Here is a 27,747-nt window from a genome sequence, read left to right as displayed (position 1 = left end):
TGAAAAGGATTTCTTTAACTAGTTATTATACTCTTCTTAACAGAAAAACTTTTAGAGACAGTGTATTAGTTCCCTAGGGCTGCTGTAACAAACTACCACAAATGAGGTGTTTAAAAAAAAAAACAGAAATTTATCCTTTCACAGTTCTGGAGGCTGGAAGTCCAAAATGTGGGTGTTGGCAGGGCTGGCTCCTTCCAGAGCTTCTGTGGGGGAATCTGTCCCATGCCTCTCTCCTAGCAATTGGTGGATACTGCCAGGGCTTGGTGTTCACTGACTTGTAGACATATCACTCCAATCTCTGCCTCAATCTTCACACAGCCTTCTCTGTCTATACGTATCTAAATTTCCCTCATCTTTGAAGGACACCCATCATTCTCTGGGTTAAGGCCTGCCTTAACCCAGCACAACCTCATCTTAACTTGTTCATATTTGCAAAAACCCAGTTTCCAAATAAGGTCATGTTGACGGATACGGAGGGTTAGGATTTCAACATATCTTTCTGGTGAACACAATTCTCCTACCCCCTGGTCCCCCAAAATTCATGTCCTTTCCATATACAAAATACATTCACTCCATCCCAACATTCTAGCATCAACTCTAAACCCAAAATCTCATCTAAGCACCATCTGAATCACATATGGGTGAGACTCTGAATATGGACCACATTGGGACAAAATTCTCCTCCATGTACAGACCTATCACACTGGAAAACAAGTAAACTGCTTCCAAAATAAAATGGCGGGATAGGCATACAATAGACAGTCCCACTGTAAAAGGGAGAAAATAAAAGGAATAAAGGAGTTACTAGTCCAAAGTCAGTCTGCAACCAAGCAGGCCGAATCCATTAGATTTCAAAACCCAATAATAATCATTTGTGCCTTGTTTATCTGGTGCTCTGTCCTCTGAGCCAGCCAGGGTGGCCCCACCCTGTGTCCCACAGGGGCAGTGGCCTTGCCCTCTGAAACCAAGGAGACAGACAGTAGCTCCATCATCTGGACCTGTCTGGGCTTGTGGTGGTAGCCACAGCCCCACCAGCCTCTGAGCTGCCCTTGGTGGCCTTGCTGGTCTCTGAGCTACCCTTAGAGTCATTCTGTCCTTTTTTTGAAGGTGAACTAGTAGCCAACTAGCTCTGTTGGTCTGTTTTCTGCTAGTAGGATCCCAGAAGTCCAATAGCCTTCCTTCATTTCATCCCATTTCTGCTTCTTTCAGTCAAAGCTGGCAGTGATTCTGCTGAGATGACTGATTGGATTCATGAGTCACATATCTAATCTCTTCACCAAGAGGTTTTCTAGTCACACTCTACAGCATACTGTCTGGATAGGCTAAGAATTTTCAAAATCATCAAGTTCTGGTTTCTTTCCTTTTTGTTTTATTGAGACAGGGTCTCACTTTGTCACCCAGGCTAGAGTGCAGTGCCACAATCTCGGCTCACTGTAGCCTTGACCTCCTGGGCTCGGTCCCCCGAGTAGCTGGGACTACAGTCACGTGCCACCAGGTTCAGCTAATTTTTTTGTATTTTTTGTAGAGACGGGGTTCTGCCATGTTGTCCAGGCTGGTCTCGAACTCCTGAGTGTAGTTTTTTGGTGGATACAGGTGGATTGCTTGAGCGATCTGCCTGCCCTGACCTTCTAAAGTAGTAGGATTACAGGTGTCAGCTACCACGCCCGGCTTCATGTCTTGGTTTCCTTTTTGCTTTTTAGTTCCTTCCTCCATTTCTCTCTTTCCTCTCACATTTTACTACAAGTAACAAGGAGAAACCAGGCTGTCTCTTCTGCACTTTGCTTGGAAATCTTCTCAGCTAAATATCTGAGTTCATCCCTTATAAATTCTACTTTTCTCCCAACAGCAGACCATAACTTAGCCAAGTTCTCTGTCACTTTATAACAAGTAACATCTTTTCTCAACTCTTTCTGAGACATCACCAGAGGAAACATTCATATTTCTGGCAAAATTCATCCATGACAACATATGTATTCTGTAAATAACAGAAGTTTTCTTTACAGCTCTCACTTCTTCTGAGTCTTCATCACAATTGCCTTTAATGTCCATATATCTACCAATGATCTCTTCAAGGCAATCTGGGCTTTTTCTGTCAAGCACTTCAAAACTCTTTCAGTCTCTACTCATTACCCAGTTCTAAAGCCACTTTAATATTTTCAGGTGTTTGTTGCAGCAGCAACCCACTTTCTGGTGCCATAATCTGTATTAGTTTCCTAGGGCAGCTATAACAAACTGCCACAAATTGTGTGGCCTAGAAAAATAGAAATTATTCTCTCATAATTCTGGAAGCTAGAAGTCCAAAATTCAGGTGTTGGCAGGTATGGTTCCTTCTGGAGATTCTGAGGCAGAATCTGTTCTTTGCTTCTCTCCTAGTTTCTGATGGCTACTGGCAGACCTTGACATTCCTTGACTTTTACACATATCACTCTAATCTTTGCCTCCATCTTCACGTGGTGTTCTCTCCTATGTCCAAATATCCATTGTCCTATCCACTATGACCTCATTTTAACTTGACTCCATCTGCAGAAACACTTTTTCCAAATAAGAGACTAGGGGTTGGTACCTCAATATATCTTTGTGGAGACTATAATTCTATCCGCTACAGATAGTCAATACTTTCTCCTGAAAGATAAAAATTATAAGACTACACAAATAAAACAAAAATGATAATAATGGCCAACTATTGTATATCAATCTAACCCTGGGTCCCTATACTTTAACTGAACTCACATTTTTTATTATGAGATTTTTATAGACTGTCTTTATGACAAAATCTTATTTAAATCTACATGCAAAAAAATAATGGTGGGCTCTTACCTTATATCATTTGTAAAACTTAACTCAAAATGGATCAAAGACCTGAGTATATGAGCTAAAACTATAAAACTCTTTTTAGAAAACATAGGGGAAAAGCTTTATGACACTGGAGTTAGCAATGATTTCTTGGATATGACACCACAAGTATAGGCATCAAAAGAAAAAAATAAATTGGACTTCATTTAAATTGAAAACTTCTGTACATCAAAAACTGTTCAAAAGGCAACCCACACAATGGGAGAAAGTATTTGCAAACCACATATACACTAAGGTATTAATATCCAGAATATATAAAGAACTTCTACAACAATTTAAAACAATCTGATTATAAAAAATGAACAAAGGATTTGAATAAGCATTTCTCCAAAGAAGATACAAAAATCGTTAATAAACAAATGAAAAGATGCTCAACATCACTAACCATTACGGAAATGCAAACCAGAAGCACGAGATACCGCTCCACTCCCATTACGATGGCTCTTATAAAACAAAAAATTAAAAAATTACAAGTATTGGCGAGGATGTGGAGCAACTGGAACCCTCATGCGTTGCTGGTAGAAATATAAAATGGTGTAGCACCATGGAAAAACCACATGGCTATTCTTAAAAAAATTAAATACAGAATTATCATATGATTCAGTAATTCCACTTCTGGGTATACACCCAAAAGAACTAAAAGCAAGCACCTGAACGGATATATTTGTATACCCATGTTCACAGCAGCATTATTCACAACAGCCAAAAGGTGGAACCAAATCAAATGTCTATTGACAGACGAATGGCTAAACAAAAACGTGGTACATACATACAATGAAATGTTACTCAGCCTTCAAAAAGGATGAAATTCTGATACATGCTACACAATACGAATGAACCCTGAGATAAAGTAAACCATAAGGCTAAGTGAAATCAGTCACAAAAGGACAAATATTGTGTGATTCCACTATATGAGGTACCTAGAGTAATCAAATTCACAGAGATAGAAAGCAGGGTGACAAATAATGGTGACAGTTACACAACATTGTGAATGTACTAATGCCATAGAACTGTCTACTTAAAAATGGTTAAAATGGGAAATTTGATGTATGTATCTTTTACTACAAAAAAAAGTAATGGGGCTTGTATGAAAATTAAGAGAATGACAGAAATTTATCACTGAACTTGATTTTATCAATGTTTACAACCTCAGGTCAATAAAGTATCTTTGAGGCTGGGCGCGGTGGCTCATGCCTGTAATCCTAGCACTTTGGGAGGCTGAGGTGGGTGGACTATTCAAGGTCAGGAGTTTGAGACCAGCCTGGCCAACATGGTGAAACCCCATCTCTACTAAAAATACAAAAAATTGGCCAGGAGTGGTGGCGCGTGCCTGTAATCCCAGCTACTCAGGAGGCTGAGACAGAAGAATCACTTGAACCCAGGAGGTGGAGGTTGCAGTGAGCCGAGATTGTGCCATTGCACTCCAGTCTGGGTGACAGAGTGGGACTCTGTCTCAAAAAAAAAATAAAAAATAAAAATAAAAATAAAAATAAAGTATCTTTGAATGTTTTCTGTTTCACCAAATAACATCTTTACAAAACAAATAAATATATTACCTCTTGAATTTCTTTTTCTAATAGCTCCACTCTTTCTCGAAGATGTCTCCTCTCAGTGTCAATAGAAAGAAGTTCCAGTCGAACTGAGCTGCTTTCTCCCTCCGCTTGATGGGCTTTGACCTCCCAGTCTTCAGCACGGTTATGAAGCATCTGAAATCTATCTAACAAATCTTGATTTTCTTTTTCCTGGTTTAATCATAATAAAATTGTTTCTAAATTAGTAACTGTCACTTACTGGAACATCCATGTCATAAACACATACATACACAGAGCATTCTGTTCTAATTTAGGGAGCATTAGTTATCTGTGCAGGTACCACACTAAAATCTATGGGAAAAATAGAAAAAGGCAGTAGGCAGGATCTCTACTTTAAAATGTTTAATATCTAATTGTAGAGGCAGAATAAACCAACATGAAAAAGTTAAAAAAAGAAAAACCCTCAGTCTTAAATCCAACCTAAATAGCATTTTTCACCTTGGCAGCCATTAAGCTCTCCCATCGTGACACCTCTGTTATGTATTTATGAACTCTGCTCTTCATTTCTTCTTTTTCTTGCACTGCTGCTTCCAATTCCAATGAGATTTCCTACAAATAAAAAAAATTAAAGACAATCTAAAATGAACACACCACCAAATAAATTGTATTTATATTCAAATAATTCCTTTGGAATTGGAGAATAAGATAGAGTAGGACAAAAGGAAAACTGTTCCTAAGTGTTATTTTCACATATTTTTCCTGGCAGATCTCATCTTTTTAAAACTTTTCAGACAGAGTCTCATTCTATCACTCAGGCTGGAGTGCAATGGCGTGATCACAGCTCACTGCAGCCTTGACCTTCTGGGCTCAAGCAATCCTTCCACTTCAGTCCTCCGAGTAGCTGAGACCCCAGGCAAATGTCACCATGCCAGCTAATTTTCTTTTAATTTTCTGAGATGAGATCTCACTATGATGTCCAGCCTGGTCTCAAACTCCTGGGCTCAAACAATCCTCCTACTTTGGTCTCCGAAAGTGCTGGGATTATAGGCGTGAGCTACCACGCCTGGTCTGATCTTGATTTTTTAACCAAACTTTATCACACATTTCCTATAATAGTCCTGATCATGTATCTGGTATTTACACTAAGGGCTAGCTATGGTCAGGGGCTGACATTAAAAAAATTCATAGTTCATCAATATGCTTTATGCTGAATAATACTGAAAACAATTTTTTAAAAACATAAAATATTTAAAACAGGAAAATCACTGGTCTCACTATAATCTGTTAGGAAACCAGCACAAACAAAACTAATACCTTTCAGTATTTGCCATTCTAAAACACTCATTCATTTAACTACAGGTATATTTCAGAGCAGACAGAAGTATCCTGAGTCTTTAAAACACAGAAACTTTGCTCTGGGAGTGATGCTGATGTCCTCACCCATTGGGTGACAATGATTTCTGACATACAGAATTTCATGCTCTCAGCTTCAGGTTTCCTTGCAACAAAGACCAAAATGGTGAGAAGATCAGTTGCACCCATTAGACACCCTGTGATATATAGCAGCATTCCAAGCAACTTTTTATTTTTTTAGATGGAGTCTCACTCTGTTGCTCAGGCTGGAGTGCAGTGGCGCGATCTCGGGTCACTGCAACCTCCACCTCCAGGTTCAGGTGATTCTCCTGCCTCAGCTCCGAGCAGCTTGGATTACAGGCGCGTACCACCACGCCTGGCTAATTTTTGTATTTTTAGTAGAGATGGGGTTTCACCATGTTGGCCAGGCTGGTCTCAAACTCCTGATCTCAAGTGATCCACCCACCTCAGCCTCCAAAAGTGCTAAGATTACAGGTGTGAGCCACTGCGCCCAGCCTAAGCTACATTTTTTAATACCCTGATAAACACCATTGTCCTTAATGAATTATTTATATCACTTATTTTTATGTAATTAAATTTTAGAAAAAAAATTTAGAGCTTTAATGTTTAGCAAACAATGGATAGTATAAAACTATCAAAATTTACGCATTGTGTTCGTACTTGGTTTTCTCTTGCTATTGTAGCCAGGTCATCTTGCAATCTTCTGTTTTCCTTAAAAGCAATTTCTCTAGATCTTCCTACTTCATCGAGTTCTTTGTGAGCTGCATCAAGCTGGCGCCGGAGGCTGTTTATCTCACGATCTCGATTAACTAATGTTTCTTTTAGCTGGCTGTTAAATGAGTGATGTGAAAATAATAAAGAAAACTTATAAAAACTGTAGTTCATTTAAAAGAAAACTTATAGTCTAAGTATACTTAGAATACAAATATACTGTGATTATAAGAAATTATAACTGCTGCATTAAGATACCTATTAATTAGGTAGAACAGATATTTTAGAGCTCTACCAATAATTACCTGCAAATGAAGTAAAAAAAAATAAATGTATTAATCCAACAATCAAGTAAACACAGAACACTTTCAAGTGTTAAAAGTTGAATAGCTTGAGCCCAAGAGTTCGAGACCAGCCTGGGCAATATAGGGAGACCCCGCTTCTACAGAAAAATTTTTTTAAATTAGCTGAGTGTGGTGGCACATGCCTGTAGTCTCAACTACTCAGAAGGCTGAGGTGGGAGGATCACCTGAGCCTGGGGAGGCCAAGGTTGCCGTGAGTGGAGATCATGCCACTACACTCCAGCCTGGGCAACAGAGCGAGACCTTGTCTCAAAAACAAACAAAAAGTAAAGCATAGATTGAATTGGCAAATACTTATTAAATGTCTATATCCCCACTATTATATAAAATGTTAAGGGTATGTAAAATAAATAAGCAACTTTTTTCTTGAAGTGGCTTACAATCTGCCTGGAGAGACTAGACATAAAACGTAAAATTTTGTGACAGCGCTCAAGATAGGTTTAGATGGAGAATAAATTCAAGATTGGCTACTAAATAATTTAAGTTTTAATGATTAGGCTCCAAGTGGCATAATTACAGTAAAAATAAGGAACAAGTAGGTATATAGGAGAATAGTTAATAAGACGTAAGTGTTTATATGTGGATGACAGAAAAGGAGAGGTTAAAGAGGATAACATATTTTCAAGCTGGAGACTGAGAAAATGATGCTACCATTGACAAAAATGGGGAAATTGAAAGAGAAATTCTTCTATTGCCACATTGCTACTGAATAGATAAAGCTGTATTCACTGAAAATCTCCTAAAAAGCTGGATGTAATTTCATTAATGACTTACTTCACAGCTGATTCACACTCTGAGATCATTAGCTTCATTTGAGCAACAGTTTTCTCCTATAGAAATTACAAAAATGTGTAAGATTTTAAACCAAAATGTCTTTAGCTAAATTTATATAACTTGTCATACTCATATAGTTCAAATATGCAGCTCAATTATATAAAGTATGCCTAAAACAAAGCTCCAAGTGAACATATCTCCATGTCCCAATCGTACTTCACATACTGGCGTGTTTTGACCTACCCTTGAATAGTTTTCTTGAGTTTGCTTTAATGAGATCTGATAAAATCACATTCTAGAAATAGATAAAATTACATTTTGAAGATTAACATTATTTGAAAAAAATGATATTTAAACATTAGAAAACATGGTCCTGGGTCTTAGAAACTTCTACATGGCCAATAATAATTGCATATTTGGGAAACTTCTGGTTCTAAGATGGTGGTGTAGTCACAAGCTGACTTCATTCCTCACAAAGAAAATCAAAAATAAATATACAATGTTAACATTATCATCAGCACTATCCCAGGACTCAAATACGAGGACAAGTCAGTTCCTGGGCCACAGAGACGTAAAAAACCTCTGAGCACACAATGACAGAATCGAATTTGCACATCTGTGATGTCCGTTCCCTCAATCTGCCTGGCACCAAGTACAAAGGAAAATTTCCTCTAATTCATGGTTTCTACACTGGAAAAAGTGAGATTGAGGTGGACAACCAGCTTTTCTACTATTTTGCATAATTTGGCAGGAGACCTGTTCCATGCCTCAACACACAGGAAACATCATGGATACCTGAAGGGAGACCTGTCCCTGAGGACACCCAGAGACAAAGTGGTGAGGTAGGACTACCTCCTCATCCCTGGAACCACTTCTCTGTTACTCGGCCAAAGACAGCAAATCAGAGTGGTAGTTCAGTAACACCATGCTGTAGGAGGTACATTCCACAGGTCCCCTGGGCACAAACCCTTAGCCAGCCCTTCCACACTGCTGGGACATCCCCTTTGGGACCTCCCCCATCCCAGATAGGTAGGGGTCTGAGCATTCACTAAAGCCAAGGCAAACTTGGGCTTTAGCCACCATCTAGTGACAAAAAGGAGGCAGTAACCTATGAAATAAAGTATAAGAAATTCAATAAAGTTTGAAGAATCTCTAAGCAAATATAACCAATGAAAACCAAAACAAGCCAGGCTGGGTGTGGTGGTTCAGGCCTGTAATCCCAGTACTTTGAGAGGCTGAGGCAGGTGGATCACCCGAGATCAGGAGTTCGAGACCAGCCTGGCCAACATGGTGAAATGCCATCTCTACTAAAAATACAAAAAATAGCTGGGTGTGGTGTTGCATGCCTGTAATTCCAGCTACTTGGGAGGCTGAGGCAGGAGAATCGCTTGAACTCGGGAAACAGAGGTTACAGTGAGTTGAGATCATGCCACTGCACTCCAGTCTAGGTGACAGAGCAAGACTCTGTCTCAAAAAACACAAACAAAAACAACAACAAAAAAACAACCCAGACAGAGAAGACTGGAGTAAATAACTAATCCTTTGAAGACACAGACATACATCCACAAGAAACAACAGCAAACAGGGAACCATGAACTCTTCAAATGGACAAAGCAAGGAACCAGTGATTGATCCTGACAAGACAATGACACCTGAGCTCTCTGGCCAAGAATTCAAAATTGAGGTATCAAGGAAATTCAGTGATCTCTAGGATAACACAGAAAATTCAGAAATTTATCAGAAAAAAATTTTTAATATATTTTTTTTGAGACAGGTCTCATTCTGTTGACCAGGCTGGAGTGTTTGGAGTGCAGTGGTGTAATCATGGCTCACTGCAGACTCAACCACCTAGGCTCAAGGGATCCTCCTGCCTCAGCCTCCCATGCAGTTGGAACCACAGGTGCACACCACTATACTTGGCTCATATCAGAGAAATTTAACCAAGAGGTTGAAATAATAAAAAATGGCAAACAAATCTTAGAATTGAGAAATACATTTCCTGAACTGAAAAATTCATTGGAGGATCTCAACAGGAGAATGGATCAAGCAAAGGCAAGAATCAGTGAGCTTGAAGACAAGCTATTTGAAATTACACAGTGAAAGGAGAATAACAACAACAAAAGAATAAAAAGGAACAAAAATTGCCTACAAGATAGAGAAAAATACAAAACCGAAGGATTACTGGTGTTCAAGAGGGAGTTTAGCAAGATCAAGGGGTAGAAAGCTTACTCAAAGAAATAACAGAACACTTTCCAAAACTTGAGAAAGACAAATTTCCTGGTGTAGGAAGGTCAGAGAACACGAAAGAGATTCAACCCAAAAAAGACTGCCCCAGGCCGGGCGCGGTGGCTCAAGCCTGTAATCCCAGCACTTTGGGAGGCCGAGACGGGCGGATCACGAGGTCAGGAGATCGAGACCATCCTGGCTAACACGGTGAAACCCCGTCTCTACTAAAAAATACAAAAAACTAGCTGGCCGTGGTGGCGGGCGCCTGTAGTCCCAGCTACTCGGGAGGCTGAGGCAGGAGAATGGCGTAAACCCGGGAGGCGGAGCTTGCAGTGAGCTGAGATCCGACCACTGCACTCCAGCCCGGGTGACAGAGCAAGACTCCGTCTCAAAAAAAAAAAAAGAAAAAAAAAGACTGCCCCAAACATGTAATAAACTCTCCAAGGTCAAGGACAAAGATAGGATCCTAAAAGCAGGAAGAGAAAAGCAAATAATATATAAAGGAACTCCAATTCATCTAGAAACAGACGTCTCAAAAGAAACCATACAGGCCAAGAGGAAGTAGACTATCATTTTCAAAGTGCTAAAAGAAAAAAACTGCCATACAAGAATATGTTATCCAGCAAAAGTGCCCTTCAATAAAGTCCTTCCCAGATAAACAAAAGCTAAGAGAATTCACCACGAACAGGGACATCTTAAAAGAAATGCTAAGGGAGTTCTTCAATTAGAAAGAAAAAAACTAATGTGCAAAAAGAAAACATTTAAAGGTATAAAACCCACTGGTAAAATTAAATACAGAGACAATCCCAGAACACTCTAATACTGTAGTATTAGTATTATAAGTGGTATACAATCCACTTATAATTCTAGTCTGAAGCCTAAAAAACTAATCTATCAAAAACGATAGCTACAGCAACCTGTTAAGAGACAGGCAATACACAAATCTGCAAATTAAGACAACCATAGGTCAAAATGCAAGGGAGATAAAGTGTAGAATTTTTTTTAGTTATTTCTTTGTGGGTTTTTTGTTTTGTCTTTTTGTTCGTTGTTTGTTTTTTAGAGACTGGGTCTTGTTCTGTCACCCAGACTTGAAGTGCAATGGTGTGATCATAGATCACTACAGCCTTAAACTCCTGGGCTCAAGTGATCCTCCTGCCTCAGGCTCCTGAATATCTGGGACTACAGGTACCACCATGCCCAGCTAATTTTTTTATTTTGGTAGAGATGGGGTCTCATTATGTTGCCCAGGCTAGTGTTAAACTTGTGGCCTCAAGCAATCTTCCCATCTTGGTCTCCTAAAGTGTCCGGATTAAGGTGTGAGCCAACATGCCTGGCCTTCTTTGTTTTAATTCTGTGTGTGTAATCTAAGATAAGTTGTCAGTTCTTTAAAATAACTTGTTATAAGATATGTTTTGTAAGCTTCATAGTAACCACAGTGTAAAAAGCTATAAAAAGCAATTAATTAAAACATACCACCAGAGAAAATCACTTAACCACGAAGGATGACAATAAAAAGTGAAGAAAGAGAAGAGTTATAAAACAACTAGAAAAAAAGCAAAAAAAAAAAAAAAAAAGGCGGCATTAAGTCCTTACATATCATTTACAACACTGAATGGAAACTGACTCCATTCTCCAATTAAAAGACTGAGTGTTTGAATGGTTAAAAATAAGACCCAACTATATACTGCCTATAGGAAGCCCATCTCACCTATAAAGACACAAATAAGACTGAAAGTGAATGGATGGAAAAAGGTATGTCATGCAAACAAAAACAGAAAGAGTAGCTTTACTCACATCAGACAAAGTAAACTAGAAGTCAAAGGCTATAAAAAGAGACAACAAAGGTCACTACATAGAATTATAAAGGGGTCAATACAGAAAGAGGGTATAATAATTATACATATTTATGCATCCAACACCAGAATTCCCAGGTATATAAAGCAAACATAAATAGATCTAAAAAGAGAGACACACTGCAATACGATAATGGTAGGGGACTTCAGCACCCCACTATCAGTAATGGACAGATCATGTTGACATAAAATCAACAAAGAAACATTGGAGTTAATCTGTACACTAGACAAATATGCCCAACTGACATTTGCAGAACATTTCACCCAAATGCTACAGAATAAATTCTTTTTATCAGCACATGGAACGTTCTACAGAATAGACCATAGTTCACACCATAAAACAAGTTTCAACAAATTCAAGAAAGTAGAAAGCATATCAAGTATCTTTTCTGAACAAAACGGAATAAAACTAGAAATCAGTAAGAGCAACACTGGAAACTACACAAACACATCAAAATTAAACAACAGTTGCTCTCGAATGACCAATGGGTCAATGAAGAAATGAAAAAGGCAATTAAAAAAGTATTGAAACAAATGAAAAGGGAAATAAAATGTACCAAAATCTATGAAATACTGCAAAAACAGAGCTAAGAGGGAAGTTTATAGCAATAAATGTCTGTATCAAAAAAGCTGAGGCTGAGCATGGTGGCTCATGCCTGTAATCCCAGCACTTGGGGAGGCTTAGCCAGAGGACTGCTTGAGCCTAGGAGTTGGAGACCAGCCTGGGAAACATGGTAAGACACCGTCTCTACAAAAAAATTAAAAATTAGCTGGGCATGGAGGCACATGTCTGTAGCACAAGCTAATTGGGAGGCTGAGGTAGGAGGATTGCTTGTGTCTGAAAGGTCAAGGCTGCAATGAGCCATGATCTTGCTACTGCACTTGCCTGGGCAATAGAGTGAGACCCTGTCTCAAAAAAAAAAAAAAAACAAACAAAAAAACCAACAAGAAAAATCAAGACTTCAAATAAACAACCTAGTGATGATGTACCTCAACTAGAAAGACTTCAAATAAACAAACTAGTGATGATGTACGTCAACCAGAAACTAGAAAGGAACTAGAAAAGCAGGAACAAACCAAACTCCAAATTAGTAGAAGGTCAGAAAGAATAAAGATCAGAGCAAAAATAAATGAAATTGAGATGAAAATATAAAAGATCTGCTGGGCACAGTGGCTCACGCCTGTAATCCCAGCACTTTGGGAGGCCGAGGTGGACAGATCACGAGGTCAGGAGATCGAGACCATCCTGGCTAACATGGTGAAACTCCACCTCTACTAAAAATACAAAAAGAAATTAGCCAGGCGTGGTGGCGGTCGCCTGTAGTCCCAGTTACTCGGGAGGCTGAGGCAGGAGAACGGCATGAACCCGGGAGGTGCAGCGTGCAGTGAGCCGAGATTGCACCACTGCACTCCAGCCTGGGTGACAGAGCGAGACTCCATCTCAGAAAAAAAGAAAAAGAAAATACAAAAGATCAATGAAATGAAAAGTTGGGTTTTTAAAAAGATAAACAAAAATCAACAAACCTTTAAGGCTAAGAAAAAAAGAGACAAGATCCAATAAATAAAATCAGAAACAAAAAAGGGGACATAACTGTGACCATAGAAATACAGGGCATGAAAGACAATTACAATCACATGCCAAAAAACTGGAAAACCTAGAAGAAATGGATAAATTCCTGGACACTTATAAGCTACCAAGTTTGAACCATGAAGAAACAGAAAACTTCAACAAACCAATAACAAGTAATAAGATAGAAGCTGTAATAAGAAGTCTTCCACAAAAGAAAAGTCCAGGACCTAATGGCTTTACTGCTGAACTCTACCGAACATCTAAAGAAGAACTAATACCAATTCCTGCTCAAACTCTTCAAGAAAATTGAAGAGGGTGGAATACTTCCAAATTCATTCTACAAGGCCAGCATTATCCTGATACCAAAACCAGACAAAGACACAACAAAAAAAGAAAACTACAGGCCAATATCACTGATGCACATAGGTGCAAAAATCCTCAACAAAATACTAGCAAACTAAATTCAACAATACTTTTTAAATAAATCAAAAAGATCATTCACCGTGATCAAGTGGGATTCATCCCAAGGATGCAAGGATGGTTTGACATGCACAATCAATAAATGTGATACATTAACAGAAGAACAGAAGCCATATAAATCATTTCAATAGATGCTGAAAAAGCATTCAATAAGTTGCAACATCCCTTTATTGTAAAAACCCTCAACAAAGGGTACAAAAAAAAATACCTCAAAATAACAAAGGCCATATATGACAAACCCTAGAGTCAACATAATATTGAATGGGGAAAACTTGAAAGCCTCTCCTATAAGATCTGGAACAAGCCAAGGATGCTCACTTTCACACTTTTATTCAACATAATCCTAGAAATCCTGGCCAGGGCAAATAGTCAAGAGAAAGAAATAAAGGGCATCCAAATTGAAAAGAAGAAGTCAAATTAGCCTTGTATGCAGACTACATGATCTTGTATTTAGAAAAACTTTAACACTCCACTAAAAAACTGCTGGAACTGATAAGAAAATTCAGTAAAGCTGCACAATACAAAATCAAGATTACAAAAATCAACAGCATTTTTATACTCCAACAGCAATCTGAAAAAGAAATCAAGAAAAAAATTCCATTTACAATAGCTGCAAAGAATAGAAAACACCTAGAAATCAATTTAACCAAATACATGAAAGAGCTATACATGGAAAACTACAAAACACTGATGAAAGAAATAGAAGAGACTATAAAAAAATGGAAGGATATTCCATACTCATGGATTGATGGAATTAATGTTGCTAAAATGATAATAACACGCAAAGCAATTTACAGATTCAATGTAATCCCTATTAGAACACAATCAACATTCCTCACAGATACAGAAAAAAAAAATCCTCAAATAAATTGGAAAGACCCCAAATAGCCAAAGCAATCCTGAGCAAAAAAACAAAGCTGGAGATCACACTAACTGACTTCAAAATATACTATATAGCTAGCCAATCAGCATGGTACTGGCATAAAAACAAGACACACAGACCGATAGAACATAATAGAGGACCCAGATATAAATCCACACATTTAAAGCCAACTCATTTTCAACAAGATGCCAAGAACATACAATGGGAAAAGGGCAGTCTTTTCAATAAGTGGTGCTGGGAAAACTGGATAACCACATACAGAATAATGAAACTGGACCCCTATCTCTCACCACATACAACACTCAAATCAAAGTGGATTAAAGACTAGAATCTATGACCTGAAACTATGGAACTACTAGAAGAAAATGTTGGGGAAATGCTCTGGGACATTGGTGTGGACAAATATTGTTTGTGTAAGACTTTAAAAGCACAGGCAACAAAAGTAAAAACAGACAAATGGGATTACATTAAGCCAAAAAGCTTCTGCACAGCAATGGAAACAATTAACAAAGTGAAGAGACAACCTACAGAATGGGAGAAAATATCTGCAAACTATCCATCTGACAAGGGATTAATAAACAGAACATACAAGGAGCTCAAACAACTCAACAGCAAAAAAAACCAAATAATTCAATTTTAAAATGGGCAAAGATTTTCATAGACAGTTCTCAAAAGAAAATATACAGATGGCCAAAAAGCATGTGAAAAAATGCTCAACATGACTAATTATCAGAGAAATGCAAATTAAAACTACAATGAGATATCATCTCACCCCAGTTAGAATGCCTTTTATCAAAAAGATGGGGAATAACAGATGCTGGCAAGGATGTGGAGAAACAGGAACTCTTGTACACTGTTGGTGGGAATGTAAATTAGTACAGCCACTATGGAAAACAGTGTATGAAGGTTCCTCAAAAAACTAAAAATAGAACTACCATATGATCCTGCAATTCCATTATTGAGTAAATATCTGAAAGAGAGGAAATCAATATATCGAAGAAATATCTGCCCCCAGTATATATACACAGGAAATATTATTCGGCCATGAAAATGAATGAAATGCTGTCATTTGCAGCAACACGGAAGGACCTGGAGGTCATGATGTTAAGTGAACCATGTCAAGCACAGAAACACAAATATTGTTTGTTCTCACCCATATGTGGGTGATAAAAAGTGGATCTCATGAAGGCAGAGAGTAGACTGGTGGTTACTAAAGGCCAGTAAAAGGATGAGGGAGGAGGCGTGAAGAGAGGTTGATTAATGAGCACAAATATACACTTGGAAGTAAGACCTGGTGTTCGAGAGATATCAGTAGGGTGATTCTAGTTAACACTAATCCAGCACACATTTCAAAACAGCTAAAAGAGAATAATTCACACATTCCTAGCATAAAGAAAAAAATAAAGTGATAAATATCCCAATTACCCTGACTTGATTATATGAATGTCTCAAATTATCACATGTAACTCAAAAATATGTACATCTCATATGTACCAATAAAAGCACATAAACTTTTTATTCATTCATTCATTCATTCATTCATTCACTCATTCATTCATTTAGAGGCAGAGTCTTGCTCTGTCACCCAGGCTGGAGTGCAGTGGCATGATCTCAGCTCAGTGCAATCTCTACCCTTGGGCTCAAGTGATCCTCCCACCTCAGCTTCCTGAGCAACTGGGACCACAGGTGCATACTATCATGCCTAGCTATTTTTTTTTTATTTTTGGCAAAGATGGGGTCTCACCATGTGGCACAGGCTTGTCTTGAACTCCTGAGCTCAAGCAATCCTCCCGCCTCAGCCTTCCAAAGTGCTGAGATTACAGGTGTGAGCCACCATATCCTGCCAAAAGTAAATAAACCTTTAAAAAAAGAAAAGCATACGTGAAAATACAATAATCTTTTCGGGCTAGGGGTAGTGGCCCATGCCTGTAACTCCAATTGCTGAGGTGGGAGGATTCCTTGAGCCCAAGAGGTAGAGGCTGCAGTGAGCTGTGATCATGCCACTGCGCTGCAGCCTGGGCAACGGAGTGAGATCCCATCTCAAAAACAAACAAAAAAAAATCTGTTCTGTTTGGATGCTGGAGAATTATATTAAATGATCACATACTTTATTAGCTAGGTTTTCTTGCAAATTTGCAATCTTTTCTGTCTTCTCATCTACAGTCTCCTGGAGAAAGTCTTTTTCTTTATCAATAACACCAATGGTCTTTTTCATTACATGAGCCTCCTCATCCTGTGAAGTCATCTTAAGGTTTAATTCATCTGCAAATGAAAAGAAACGTTTGTTAGACAAAGTATATTAGGATTAGCAGAAACAAAATTTAAAACATTTACCTATTTTTTCCTCCAGTATTTTAATTTGTGCTTGGGCTGATTCAAGTTCACCTCTTTTAATGGAAAGTCGGTGCTGATAGTCATCAACTGACCGCTGTAGCTGCTCAATTACTATCCTAAAGAATCAATAGACAAAAACACATGGTATTCTTTCTCTCTCATAGAAATACTTTTAAAAAATGAGATTTCTTAAAAATATTTTGATGTCTTATTTTTAAAGTTTTTGTTATTTTTTATTTTAAAGCTCTTCCAGTATAATCTATGGCATTATATATTATTTCTAGCTGTCCACTATTCTCTAAAACGGTTCCATCTTCCTAAAAATAATACAGTATAAAAATCAAATTAATTGTGTGTTCTTTTCTAGAAGCTTCTTGGTAGTTTTAAAGCTCTTCTTAGTTTCCTAATGTTAACCCCTTTTCCTTTAAATCTTTTTCTAATAGTGCAGGCAAAGGAAAAATCCTGTTCTTACAGTATGACCTGGCATTTCAAAGCACTATCCATAAATTCTAACCATCCCAACCAGTGAGTTATTTTTTTTGTTTGTTTGAGACAGGGTCTCCCTCTGACACACAGGCTGGAGTACAGTGGTAAGATCTCAGCTCACTGCAACCTCTGCCTCCTGGGCTCAGGTGATCCTCCTACCTCAGCATTCCTAGAGGCTGGGACTACAGACGTAGACCACCAGACCTATCTAATTTTTCTATTTTTAGTAGAGATGGGGTTTTACCATGTTGCCCAGGCTGGTCTCAAACTCCTGAGCTCAAGCAATCCATCTGCCTCAGTCTCCCAAAGTGCTGGGATTACAGGCATAAGCCACCATTCCCAGCCCTGACCTGTCAGCTTTTAATATTGCTTCTTATTCTGATTTTTTGGCTGAGTAGTCAAATGGAGTCACAGAAAGCAGGGAAAGTAGGCATTTCCCACAGTACAATGGGGATTTAAGATTAAAGACTTCGTTCAGGGAGCAAAAGAAAGGATGTACAGAGGCCTACGTGGTTAACAATAAAGACGGTTTCAGAGAAATCTGTTACTGATCAGTAGGATTATTTTTCAGAAGTACTGTTCCTGGAAGGTTTAACAGTAAAAAATCGCTTTCATGTCATGCAGTCTTCAGAACACTTTTAGCCCTGATCTGGGAGTTCACAATCCTGCCTTGCTGAAAAGACACGGCTCTCATCTCAGAGTATTTACCAGGAATTTCCATGGATTCCTTTTAGGTTTCCTTTGAGGAATAAGACATGGAAAAAGATACTGAGGAGAGCTTAGCTTAGAATCGCCTAAAGGAAAGGAGGTTTGAATTCCAAAACCACTAATAAGATGGGACATCTTTATAGAAATGAAGTTTTACTTGGCAGTATTGAGGTATTCTGAAAGACAAAACACATGACCTGACTGTTCTAATAGCAAGTGAATGATGATCAAGAGATAGGGAGGAGAGTCAAGTTGGGACTGATTTATTTAGACTTGCAAAACTAAACCAAACCAAATTAGAAAGACACTAGGTTCAAGCAATCTTCCTAAAATTATGTGTGAGGTTCGGGTTCAGGTGACTGCACTGTATTCAAGCTATTCCTAAAAGCTAGAACTGCTGTTCCATGGGATATAACAACAGAGAGTAGTACTTTGTACACATTAGCTCATTTATTCCTAGAACAGTACCATAATTAGGATGGTTCCATAATTAGAACTATTATCCCAATTTAATACAAACAACAAAAAACTTGTCCAAGGTCACCAAGCAAGTAAGGGCAAAGAAAAGATGCAAATTAAGGCTAATCTAACACTATAACGATGTTCTTCTACTACATCGTAATGCCTTATTTGCAGAATATAGGAAGGCCAACATCCTCTATGTGAAAGAGAAAACGCCTGCCAGGAAGCTATACAGAGTCCTTTCAAAAAAAGAATGGCCCGCAGAATCCCTAATGAAGGACACTGAGCAGTTGGCAGTGCTTGAAATTCCAGGTAGAAATGTAAAGACTGCTTTATATCTAACTTCATAAAGCGGGGTGACTTCCTAATGAAAGTGGGGTTGACAAAGGCAGGATCACATCTTGATATACATACATATAAAGGAAGCCCTTGGGTGAGTCCTAAAAATAGCTTTGTTTTTTTATATTCTAGCGTAGAAAGAAAAGAAGACGAGACTCGATACCAGACCTTGAATTTAACTTTTCTGACCAAAGTTTTGCTAAGATAAAGGTTCTCTCAACGAAACAGTTGAGGTGTAAAAGTCACAGGAAAGAAGAGTTGAGTGACTGCCGTTATTAATTGTTCATAAAGGTGTTTGGAAAGGAAATTTTGAGAATCAAGTTAGGAAAAATGAGCCAGTTTCTTAGCTTCGAAAATGCTATAAACGTAGCAAAGGGAAGTAACAACTTTTCACCAGAGAGTGAAGCAATAAAAATGAACTTAAGTTCTGGCTCTCCACTTAGCAGATGTGACTGGGTAGAGGTCCATCTCTTTGAGCTTCAAATTCCTCAGTTATATTATATTACACAGAGCTATGCATGATCTCATTTTAGGGGACAAAAGTAATTATTTCCATCATGATGCAGTAAATTTTAAACAAAGACAGCATCTTAAAGGATCCTCTGTTCCTAAGAAGTGTTCAAGTTCTAAAATGGAGCTAAAGCACCATCTAAGGTAGGTTTGGAATTTTAACGACCTATTAGAAGAAAAAAAAAAAGAGAGAGAGAGAGACTGATGTGGTAGCCCTGTTTTTATTTTAGATTTCTCCCAGTAGTCTATAGTTACAGCCCACCACTAAGAAAGATGAGTAAGTATCATCTCTTGATCAGTCAGAGAGGGAAAAGAAATTAGGCATGGATTTTCTTTTAGATTTCTTCATGGGGATGATGGTTGTAACTGGTGGCCCTAGATCCCTTGACCCTTTCAATTCTAGATCCACAAACTCAGCTATCCTCACTCAGGGTCCTGGTTCCTCTTTCTTTCCTGGTAGAAAAAAAATGTTAGGAATGCCCAGAAGACAGTTCTTAAGCATCCCAGGTGACTTATGAGTCTTCTTTCCCTTATCTAAAATGGTTCTCTTGAGCCCAGGAGTTCAAGAACAGCCTGGGCAACATTGTGAGATCCTGTCTCCACAGAAATTTTTAAAACTTAGCTGAGTGTGGTGGTGCATGCCTATAGTCCCAGCTACTCAGGAGGCTGAGATGGGAGGATTACTTGAGCCAGGAGGTCAAGGTTTCAGTGAACCATGATTGTGCCACTACACTCCAGCCTGACAGAGTGAGACCCTGTCTCAAAATAAGTAAAATAAAATAAAATGGTTATAAATTACCTTAACAAATAAATACTTCTCATGGGAGACTAGTTACATTTGGTTTTCTGAATACAGCTAAAGAAATCCTAATAAAACAACTAATATATATGGGCTAGAGTTTATGGGTCATTTCCAGGAAAATCTGCTACAGCATCTATTTGATACTAGATAAGAGTATACCCTCTGGTTTTGAACAAACGCAGATAAAGACTAAGGTGAACTGAGAACAGTCTGACAGTATTTTCAGCTGCAGGATTCTCATTGTGTAGAGCCTCGTAGCTGGCAGTTGTGAGGCTTAAGGATGTTTACTAGGGGGTTGACTGAGAAAAGTGAGTTGTCTAACTGGGCTGGAAACAATTTTTCCTTGAGCAGGGGTTGACAAACTACAGCCGGATGCCAATTTCTGCAAGGCCTGAGTGGTATTCATGGTTTTTACATGTTTAAATGACTAAAAAAATTTTTCAACAGAAAATTATTATTTAGCGACATATGAAAATTATATGAAATCCAAATTTCAGTGTCCATAATAAAGCATCCAAATACAACCACACTACTTTGTTTTATATATTGTCTAGGGCTACTTTCAAGCTACAAGGGCAGTGTTAAGCAGGTGTGACATAAACTATATAGCCCACACAGTCTAACAGGGTGTCCAAGCGAGATAATAACAGTCACAGGTTCTTAGGTTCTGTTTCTGGTTGGGCCAGTAAAGTCTCTTCCTCATTCCTGTTTCGCTTATTACTAGAGACAGACTAAAAACCATGGCTTCAGGCTGCTGAAAGCCTAAAACAAAACAAAAGAGACAACAACAAAATGTGGTGGGTTGGATAAGCTTGGTCTAAAATACTGACTCTTGTCTATTTACAAAAAAAAAAAAACAAAAAAAAGACTGTTGACCTCAGCTCTAAAGACTGGCTAGCATGCTCCGGGAGACTATCCTTCCTGGGTAGACAAAAGTTCCTTTACAGCATTCTGTAGCTTTGATCTAGGGTATAAAATGCCAGATCTATTAAATGCTGCAATTAAAGGGAGATGACAGTAATTTAACTTTAAAATGTGGTTAAAAAGTGAGATTTTATATTATGCGCTCTGAAAATAGACAAAGAAACTAGACAAAAGATTCTCCATTTGGACAATTAAACTGTGCTTAGGCCGGACACGGTGGCTCACGCCTATAATCCCAGCACTTCGGGAGGCTGAGGCGGGTGGATCACCTGAGGTCAGGTGTTTGAGACCAGCCTGGCCAACATGGTGAAACCCTGTCTCTACTAAAAATACAAAAATTAGCCGGGCATGGTGGCAGGCACCTGTAATCCCAGCTACTCGGAAGGCTGAGGCAGGAGAATTGCTTGAACCCAGGAGGTGGAGGTTGCAGTGATCCAAGATCGTGCCACTGCGCTCCAGCCTGGGTGACACAGCAAGAGTTTGTCTCAAAAAAAAAAAAAAAAAAAAAAAAAACATGATTATGCTTGATATAGAAAAGCCTGTTTGTTGGTAATAAAATTTGGTGGAAAAGGCCTGACACAGGAAGGGAAAAAGAAGATGGGTATCTCAGGGGGATGGAAAGGAACATATGCCTCATCTATCTGAGACAGTCTCACTCTGTCACCCAGGCTAGAATACAGTAGCATGAGCACGGCTCACTGTAGCCTTGAACTCCTAGGCTCAAGCAATCCTCCTACCTCAGCCTCTCGGGTAGCTGGGAATATAGGCGCATGCTACCATGCCTGGCTGACTTTTGTATTTTTTGCAGAGATAAGGTTTTACCACATTTCCCAGGCTGCTCTTGAATTCCTGGGCTCAAGTGATCCTCCCACCTTGGCCTCCCAAGTGTTGAAACTATAATCCCAAAGTGTTGAAATTACAGGCACGAGCCACCATGCCTGGCCCTGACTCTCAGCTTCTACAATGTCTTCATGTCAAGGAAAAGAGAACATAATGTGATCAAAGGAGTAGCAAGAGCTCTATTAATCATATTGAAAGTGGCAAAAGGTTTGGATAACGTGGTTTTACTTCCCAAGAGTGCTGGGTATGATGGTTTGTATTTGGTTTTGCTTTGGACTTGGATTCAATGGTTTTAACTCATGGTTCTACCAATACTCACTGATATGGAGAATACGACTGATACACTTTCCTAAGAGACAAGATAAGTTATATTTTTCTGTTACAGCAAAACGAAGTTATGAAATAATGTCATATCCCCAGGTTATACAAGGTAACCTGGTAGAAAGGTAGACAAAAATTCTCACTATGGGCCAGGGACTGAATTACTCCTAGGTGAGGGAAGAGGCAGATTGAGCTCATAAGAGAAAAGGATATTAGTATTAGTACAAGAAGTAAAACTCCAAAGGAGCTATAGGCTAGGTTATCCAAGAGACGGCACTGAGAGCTCTGCCTTCTAAGACTGGAAAAAGCCTCCTATGAGGAAAAGAGGTGTTTCAGCTATAACCTCAAGGAAAAACAAAATGGATTAAATGCTAGATCCAGTCAGCTGGACACAAAAGTGAAAAGTAAAATTCTGGATGACAAGAATATACCATGTTATCTGTACTTTGGAGCTGAATCCAGACATGAGCCAGAGGGCATACTGGTCCATTCAGCTCTCCTCTTACAGAAAAAAGCAAAGAAAAAAGCAGTATCTACTTTAGTTCTTCCTGAGGTCTAACCTATCAAAACTATCGTCAGAGAAGCAAAAGAGCAAAACTGGAGATGTTCTGTATGAGTCACTAATATAGTATTCCTTAATTAACTAGACACACCCAATTCTTGGTCTTATTTCATTAAGTCATTAGATAATCAGAGAACCCTTATGAACTACAGTCACAGACTTTTCCTAATTCCTTTGATTCTCATATTTGCTCTGTTTACTATATACTTCTGTGATTCCTAGTTTTTTGTGTATTGGATCTGTGTCTTTTTTCTCATCATTTATTTTTGTTCTTTAGAGTTCTGGGTGACTTTCATGAGTTTGTTTTTTTCTATTTCACCAACTCAGTTTTCTGCAATATCCAATGCCATTCACTAACTTTTCAGTTTTAATTTGTTAAATCTTTTTTTTAAAAGTGTCATTACTATATCCTTTCTGATCTCAAGTTGTCACTGTTTCATGACTAAGTGTTTCACAGATGTAATGTCTTGCTGACATGTGAAAATCTTTTCCTGATTCTGACTGCAAATGTAATTTAGAGAGAAGTGTTTCCTCAGATTCTTCAGAGTGGTCCCCTTTTTCCGACCTTCAGTATCTTTTTAGTTATTGCAGCTACCCTGACCAGAAAAAAAGCTTTGTTTGCCTTTTGTTTCCTTGAGTCTTCTGTATTCTAAATTAATTAATGACTAACAAACAACCTAGTATGCTAAGGTAATACTTATTGTATTTCTCAGCCCCATATTAGTCATCTAAACTTTTTGATTTTATGTAAAAAGTGTTTCTTAAATTTGGTCTCTGTTCTCTGAGTTCATTACCACTGCTTCAGTCCAGATCCTTGGTCTCCTTTTTTTGCCATCAATCTCTAAGACTTGAAATCCATGTTCCATATTTCCACCAGAGTTAGCTTCCTAAAAGGAATACTATTCATATGTCTTACCTCCCTACTTAAAAATTTCTGTTTCTAAGTCAGAAAAAGCTAAAAATAGGAGATAAATTCTCTGACTTTACATTTCACTGAAACAGGCAAGAAAGAGAAAGAAAATGGCATAGGTAGTAAACAATTCTGTAATTTCTAGTAATCTTACACTATGGAATACAAATGATCTGAAGTATTTAATAGGATTTCAAAAGGAAGGAGGTTGAAAAACTTTGCCTGCAATCATAATAATCTGTGAAATTTCTTTTAAAAAACACAGATACCCAAAACCTACCCAAGTAGATTCTCAGTGAATTAGAACCTCCCAAAATCAGCCCCTTAAATTCATACTTTTCAAAAGCTCCCAGGTGAGTCTGCTGCAAAGCCAACTTCTAAAACTACTGCTCAAAGGCCCAGTCCAAAATGCTATGGTTATAAACTTTACATAACCACAAACACGTTCCCAAAAATGAAATTAGAAAATTTTGAATAAACTTACCTAAGTGAGTTCACCTCTGTTTTCTGATGAGATGAGTCACCAGCCACATGGCTAAATTTTTGAGCTTGGACTTTTAACTTGTTCTCTAACGACTCTATTGTTTCTTTCATTATTAACACTTTAGACTTTAATTCATATTTTTCGCTTTCAAGCTATAATTTAAATTAAAAAAATAATAGGTATACATCTTAATATGTTAATTATATTTTTCTTAGGCACTCTTTAATAATATTTCTGGAAGAAAACTAAGAACATAGATTTAGTTTTAAAAAAATTTTAGAAGTCACATGTACAGTTTAGGTTCTAGGAGTCAGAATGGGTGTAAACTTTCTCTCTCCTCACTATCACTAAAGAGACAAACAAAATATAAAAAGCATGAAGAGAAAAGAATGTATCTATAACAGCAATGAAACAGGAAGGGAAACCACTGGTAGCGTGAAAATTTTGGGGCATTTCTAAAACACAATAAGTAAATAGGACTGAATTGAGGGGAAAAAAACACAGCATAAAACATTGTAACCCAAACACAAAGTGGGCAAGATTTATGTGAAGAAACAGTATAATTTTCCTGAAGAGCACAGAACATAACCTGACATAATGTAAAGGCACACAATGTTTCTTGATGGGAGCACAATATTGTAAATATAATAAAATGTCCTCAAATAATTGTAAATTCAATGGAATTCCAACACAAATTCTAACACATCCTTTTTAAAAACAGGGATGGCTTAGATTTGATTCCAAATTCATTTACCAAAAAAAAAAAAGAAAGAAAAAACCGGAAAAATTTTTGGAAAAAATACAAGTACACTTGCTTTTTGAGATATCAAAACAAACTATAAAGTTACTATATGGGAGGCTGAGGTGGGCGGATCACGAGGTCAGGAGATGGTGACCACCCTGGTTAGCACGGTGAAACCCCATCTCTACGAAAAAATACAAAAAATTAGCTGGGCATGGTGGTACATGCCTGTAGTCCTAGCTACTCGGGAGGCCGAGGCAGGAGAATTGCTTGAACCCGGGTGGCAGAGGTTGCAATGAGCCGAGACCGCGCCACTGCACTCCTGCCTGGGTGACAGAGCGAGACTCTTTCTCCAAAAAAAAAAAAAAAGTTATTATAATTAGAACAGTGACGATTTCACATACAAATGCACAAGCAAATTTATGAAAGTGAAAACGGTAAAAAAAAAAAAATGTACAGCTGTAAATTTAGAAAAGATAGCATTTTTGTGAAGTAGGAAAAGGATATACTTTAAGAGTAGTGGGCTGGGCATGGTGGCTCACACCTTTAATCCTAGTACTTTGGGAGGCCAATGCATGAGGATCACTTGAGGCCAGGAAGACTGCTTGAGGCCAGGAGCTCGAGACCAGCCTGGGAAACATAGTGAGACCCTGTCTCTACAATAACATTTTTTTTTAAATTAGCCGGGCATGATGGTATACCTGTAGTCCTAGCTACTAGGGAGGCTGAGGTGGGAGGATCGCTTGAGCCCAGGAGTTGGAGGAGGCAGTGAGCTGTGATCATACAACAGCACTCCAGCCTGGGCAACAGAGCAAGACTCTCTCTCTTTAAAATAAATAAGTGTAGGGACAAATACTCATTGGAAAAAAAACTTAGCTGGATTTCTTCTTTATTTTACATACAAAAATAAATTCTAGATGGGAAAATGATCTATATTTAAATTTTAAAACCAGTAAATATTAGTAATAAATGTAAGTCTTCCAGTTAAAACTGTGGACTGATCACACATATTTTATCTCACCTCCCTCTGTAACCACTGCTAAAATGACAGTAAAGGAATAAGAATACACAGCTCTAGAAGCGAGGTTTTTAGAAGAAAAAAACTGAAACTGATGTTTGTATATTCAAAACATATTTAAAGGCGTAAGCCAGAGACACTGGAGCTCTTGACAAAAATTAGCAATAGGGTCAAAGAAAATCGGTAACAAAAAGCAAAGCAAACCAAAACAAAGTCAATTACTAACTAAAGGAAAAAAATTTACAAGAAAAAAGGCAGTTTTGCCGGCCTTATGATCAGTCCCCACTACACCATCTTAGCACGAAAGCAGCCAGACAATATATAAATAAATAAGCAAAACCGTGCTGCAAAAAGAGACTTGAGGCTGCATTTGCCCTGGGGATCGTATTTTGCTGAGCTCCATCATATCCAGTACATATCTAGAAAGGGAATTGCTGGCTCATAGGGTATGCCTTTGCTAGATAATACCAATTTTTTTGGAACAGATATGAAGTTTGCACTCCCAGGAGCTACACATATTTGCTAATACATGTTACAACTTGTTAATTTCTCATGCCTTGATGTAAAATGATTTTACTGTTTTAATTTACATTTCCCCCATTATTGAGGTAGAATTATCTTTTATTAGCCATTTGTATTTCTTCCTCCGTGAAGAGTTTATTCATTCACACCTTCTGTTGAGGCTTTTTCAGGGGAGGGGGATTAAATGTGTAACAAATTGTTCTATCAGTGGCTTGTCTTTTCGATTTACAGTTAAGTAGAGAAACAAAGATGTTTTTGTCAATGTGGTCCCGCTTATCAGTGTTTTCCTTTAAGGAATAAACTTATTCGTGTTTGTGTCTTGTTTAGGGGCACACATGCTGGCACCAGACACCTGCTAGCTGTGTGATCTTAGGCAAGGTTCCCCTCTGCCTCAGTTTCCTTATTTGTGAAATGAGGACAATATTAGCATTTACTTTATGACTGTTGTGAAAATTAAAATAATTGGGTATAAAATGTTGAGAAAAGTATCTGAAACATAGTGAATGCTATATAAATGACTGATATTATTATTTCTCCAAGGTCAAAAAGATCTTCTCCTGTACTTCTTTTAAAAATGTAGTAATATCTTGAACATTCAAGGCTGCAAGTAACCTTTAACTGATTTTTGGGTATGGCACATTTGAGTTAGGATCCAATTTTTTCCTTCTAAAATATGAATAGCCAACAGTCTGAGAATCAGTGAATAATCATTCCTTTTCCCATTGATCTGAGTTACTTCACAGATCAAATTCTTAAATTTGTGGGTTTGCTCTCTACTGGGTTTGATCAGTTTCTCTCAATCCCTGTTGTTTTATTATTTCTTCTTTTTTTTTTTTTTGACACAGAGCCTCTCTGTAGGCTGGAGTGCAGTGGCGCCATCTTGGCTCACAGCAAGCTCCGCCTCCCGGGTTCCCGCCATTCTCCTGCCTCAGCCTCCCGAGTAGCTGGGACTACAGGCGCCCGCCATCATGCCTGGCTAATTTTTGTATTATTTTTAGTAGAGACGCGGTTTCACCGTGTTAGCCAGAATGGTCTTGATCTCCTGACCTCGTTATCCGCCAGCCTCAGCCTCCCAAAGTGCTGGGATTTCAGGCGTGAGCCACCGCGCCGGCCTTTTTTTTTTTTTTTTCCTGAGGCATGGTCTTGCTCTGTCACCCAGGCTGAA

The 27,747-nt window shown here is 38.3% G+C and overlaps 1 protein-coding gene across 2 annotated transcripts in view; it reads right to left on the bottom strand.

The window, feature by feature from the left end:
* The window catches only part of CEP135 (centrosomal protein 135kDa), a 106,745-nt gene that overhangs the window by 16,070 nt on the left and 62,928 nt on the right, over window positions 1-27,747 (bottom strand). For both annotated transcript variants that reach the window (XM_011992508.1, XM_011992507.1), the window contains 7 exons: window positions 24,301-24,452; window positions 16,953-17,068; window positions 16,726-16,880; window positions 7,607-7,662; window positions 6,420-6,588; window positions 4,884-4,994; window positions 4,410-4,595 (listed from right to left, as the gene is read on the bottom strand). In XM_011992508.1, coding sequence (XP_011847898.1) covers window positions 4,410-4,595; window positions 4,884-4,994; window positions 6,420-6,588; window positions 7,607-7,662; window positions 16,726-16,880; window positions 16,953-17,068; window positions 24,301-24,452 — 945 coding nt within the window. The remainder of the gene's footprint in view (window positions 1-4,409; window positions 4,596-4,883; window positions 4,995-6,419; window positions 6,589-7,606; window positions 7,663-16,725; window positions 16,881-16,952; window positions 17,069-24,300; window positions 24,453-27,747) is intronic.

Source organism: Mandrillus leucophaeus, unplaced genomic scaffold, assembly GCF_000951045.1.
Source record: "Mandrillus leucophaeus isolate KB7577 unplaced genomic scaffold, Mleu.le_1.0 Scaffold412, whole genome shotgun sequence".
In the NCBI taxonomy this organism is placed as follows: Eukaryota; Metazoa; Chordata; class Mammalia; order Primates; family Cercopithecidae; genus Mandrillus; species Mandrillus leucophaeus.
Note: the sequence above shows the minus strand (reverse complement) of the source record. Positions and strands in the feature narration are given on the sequence as shown.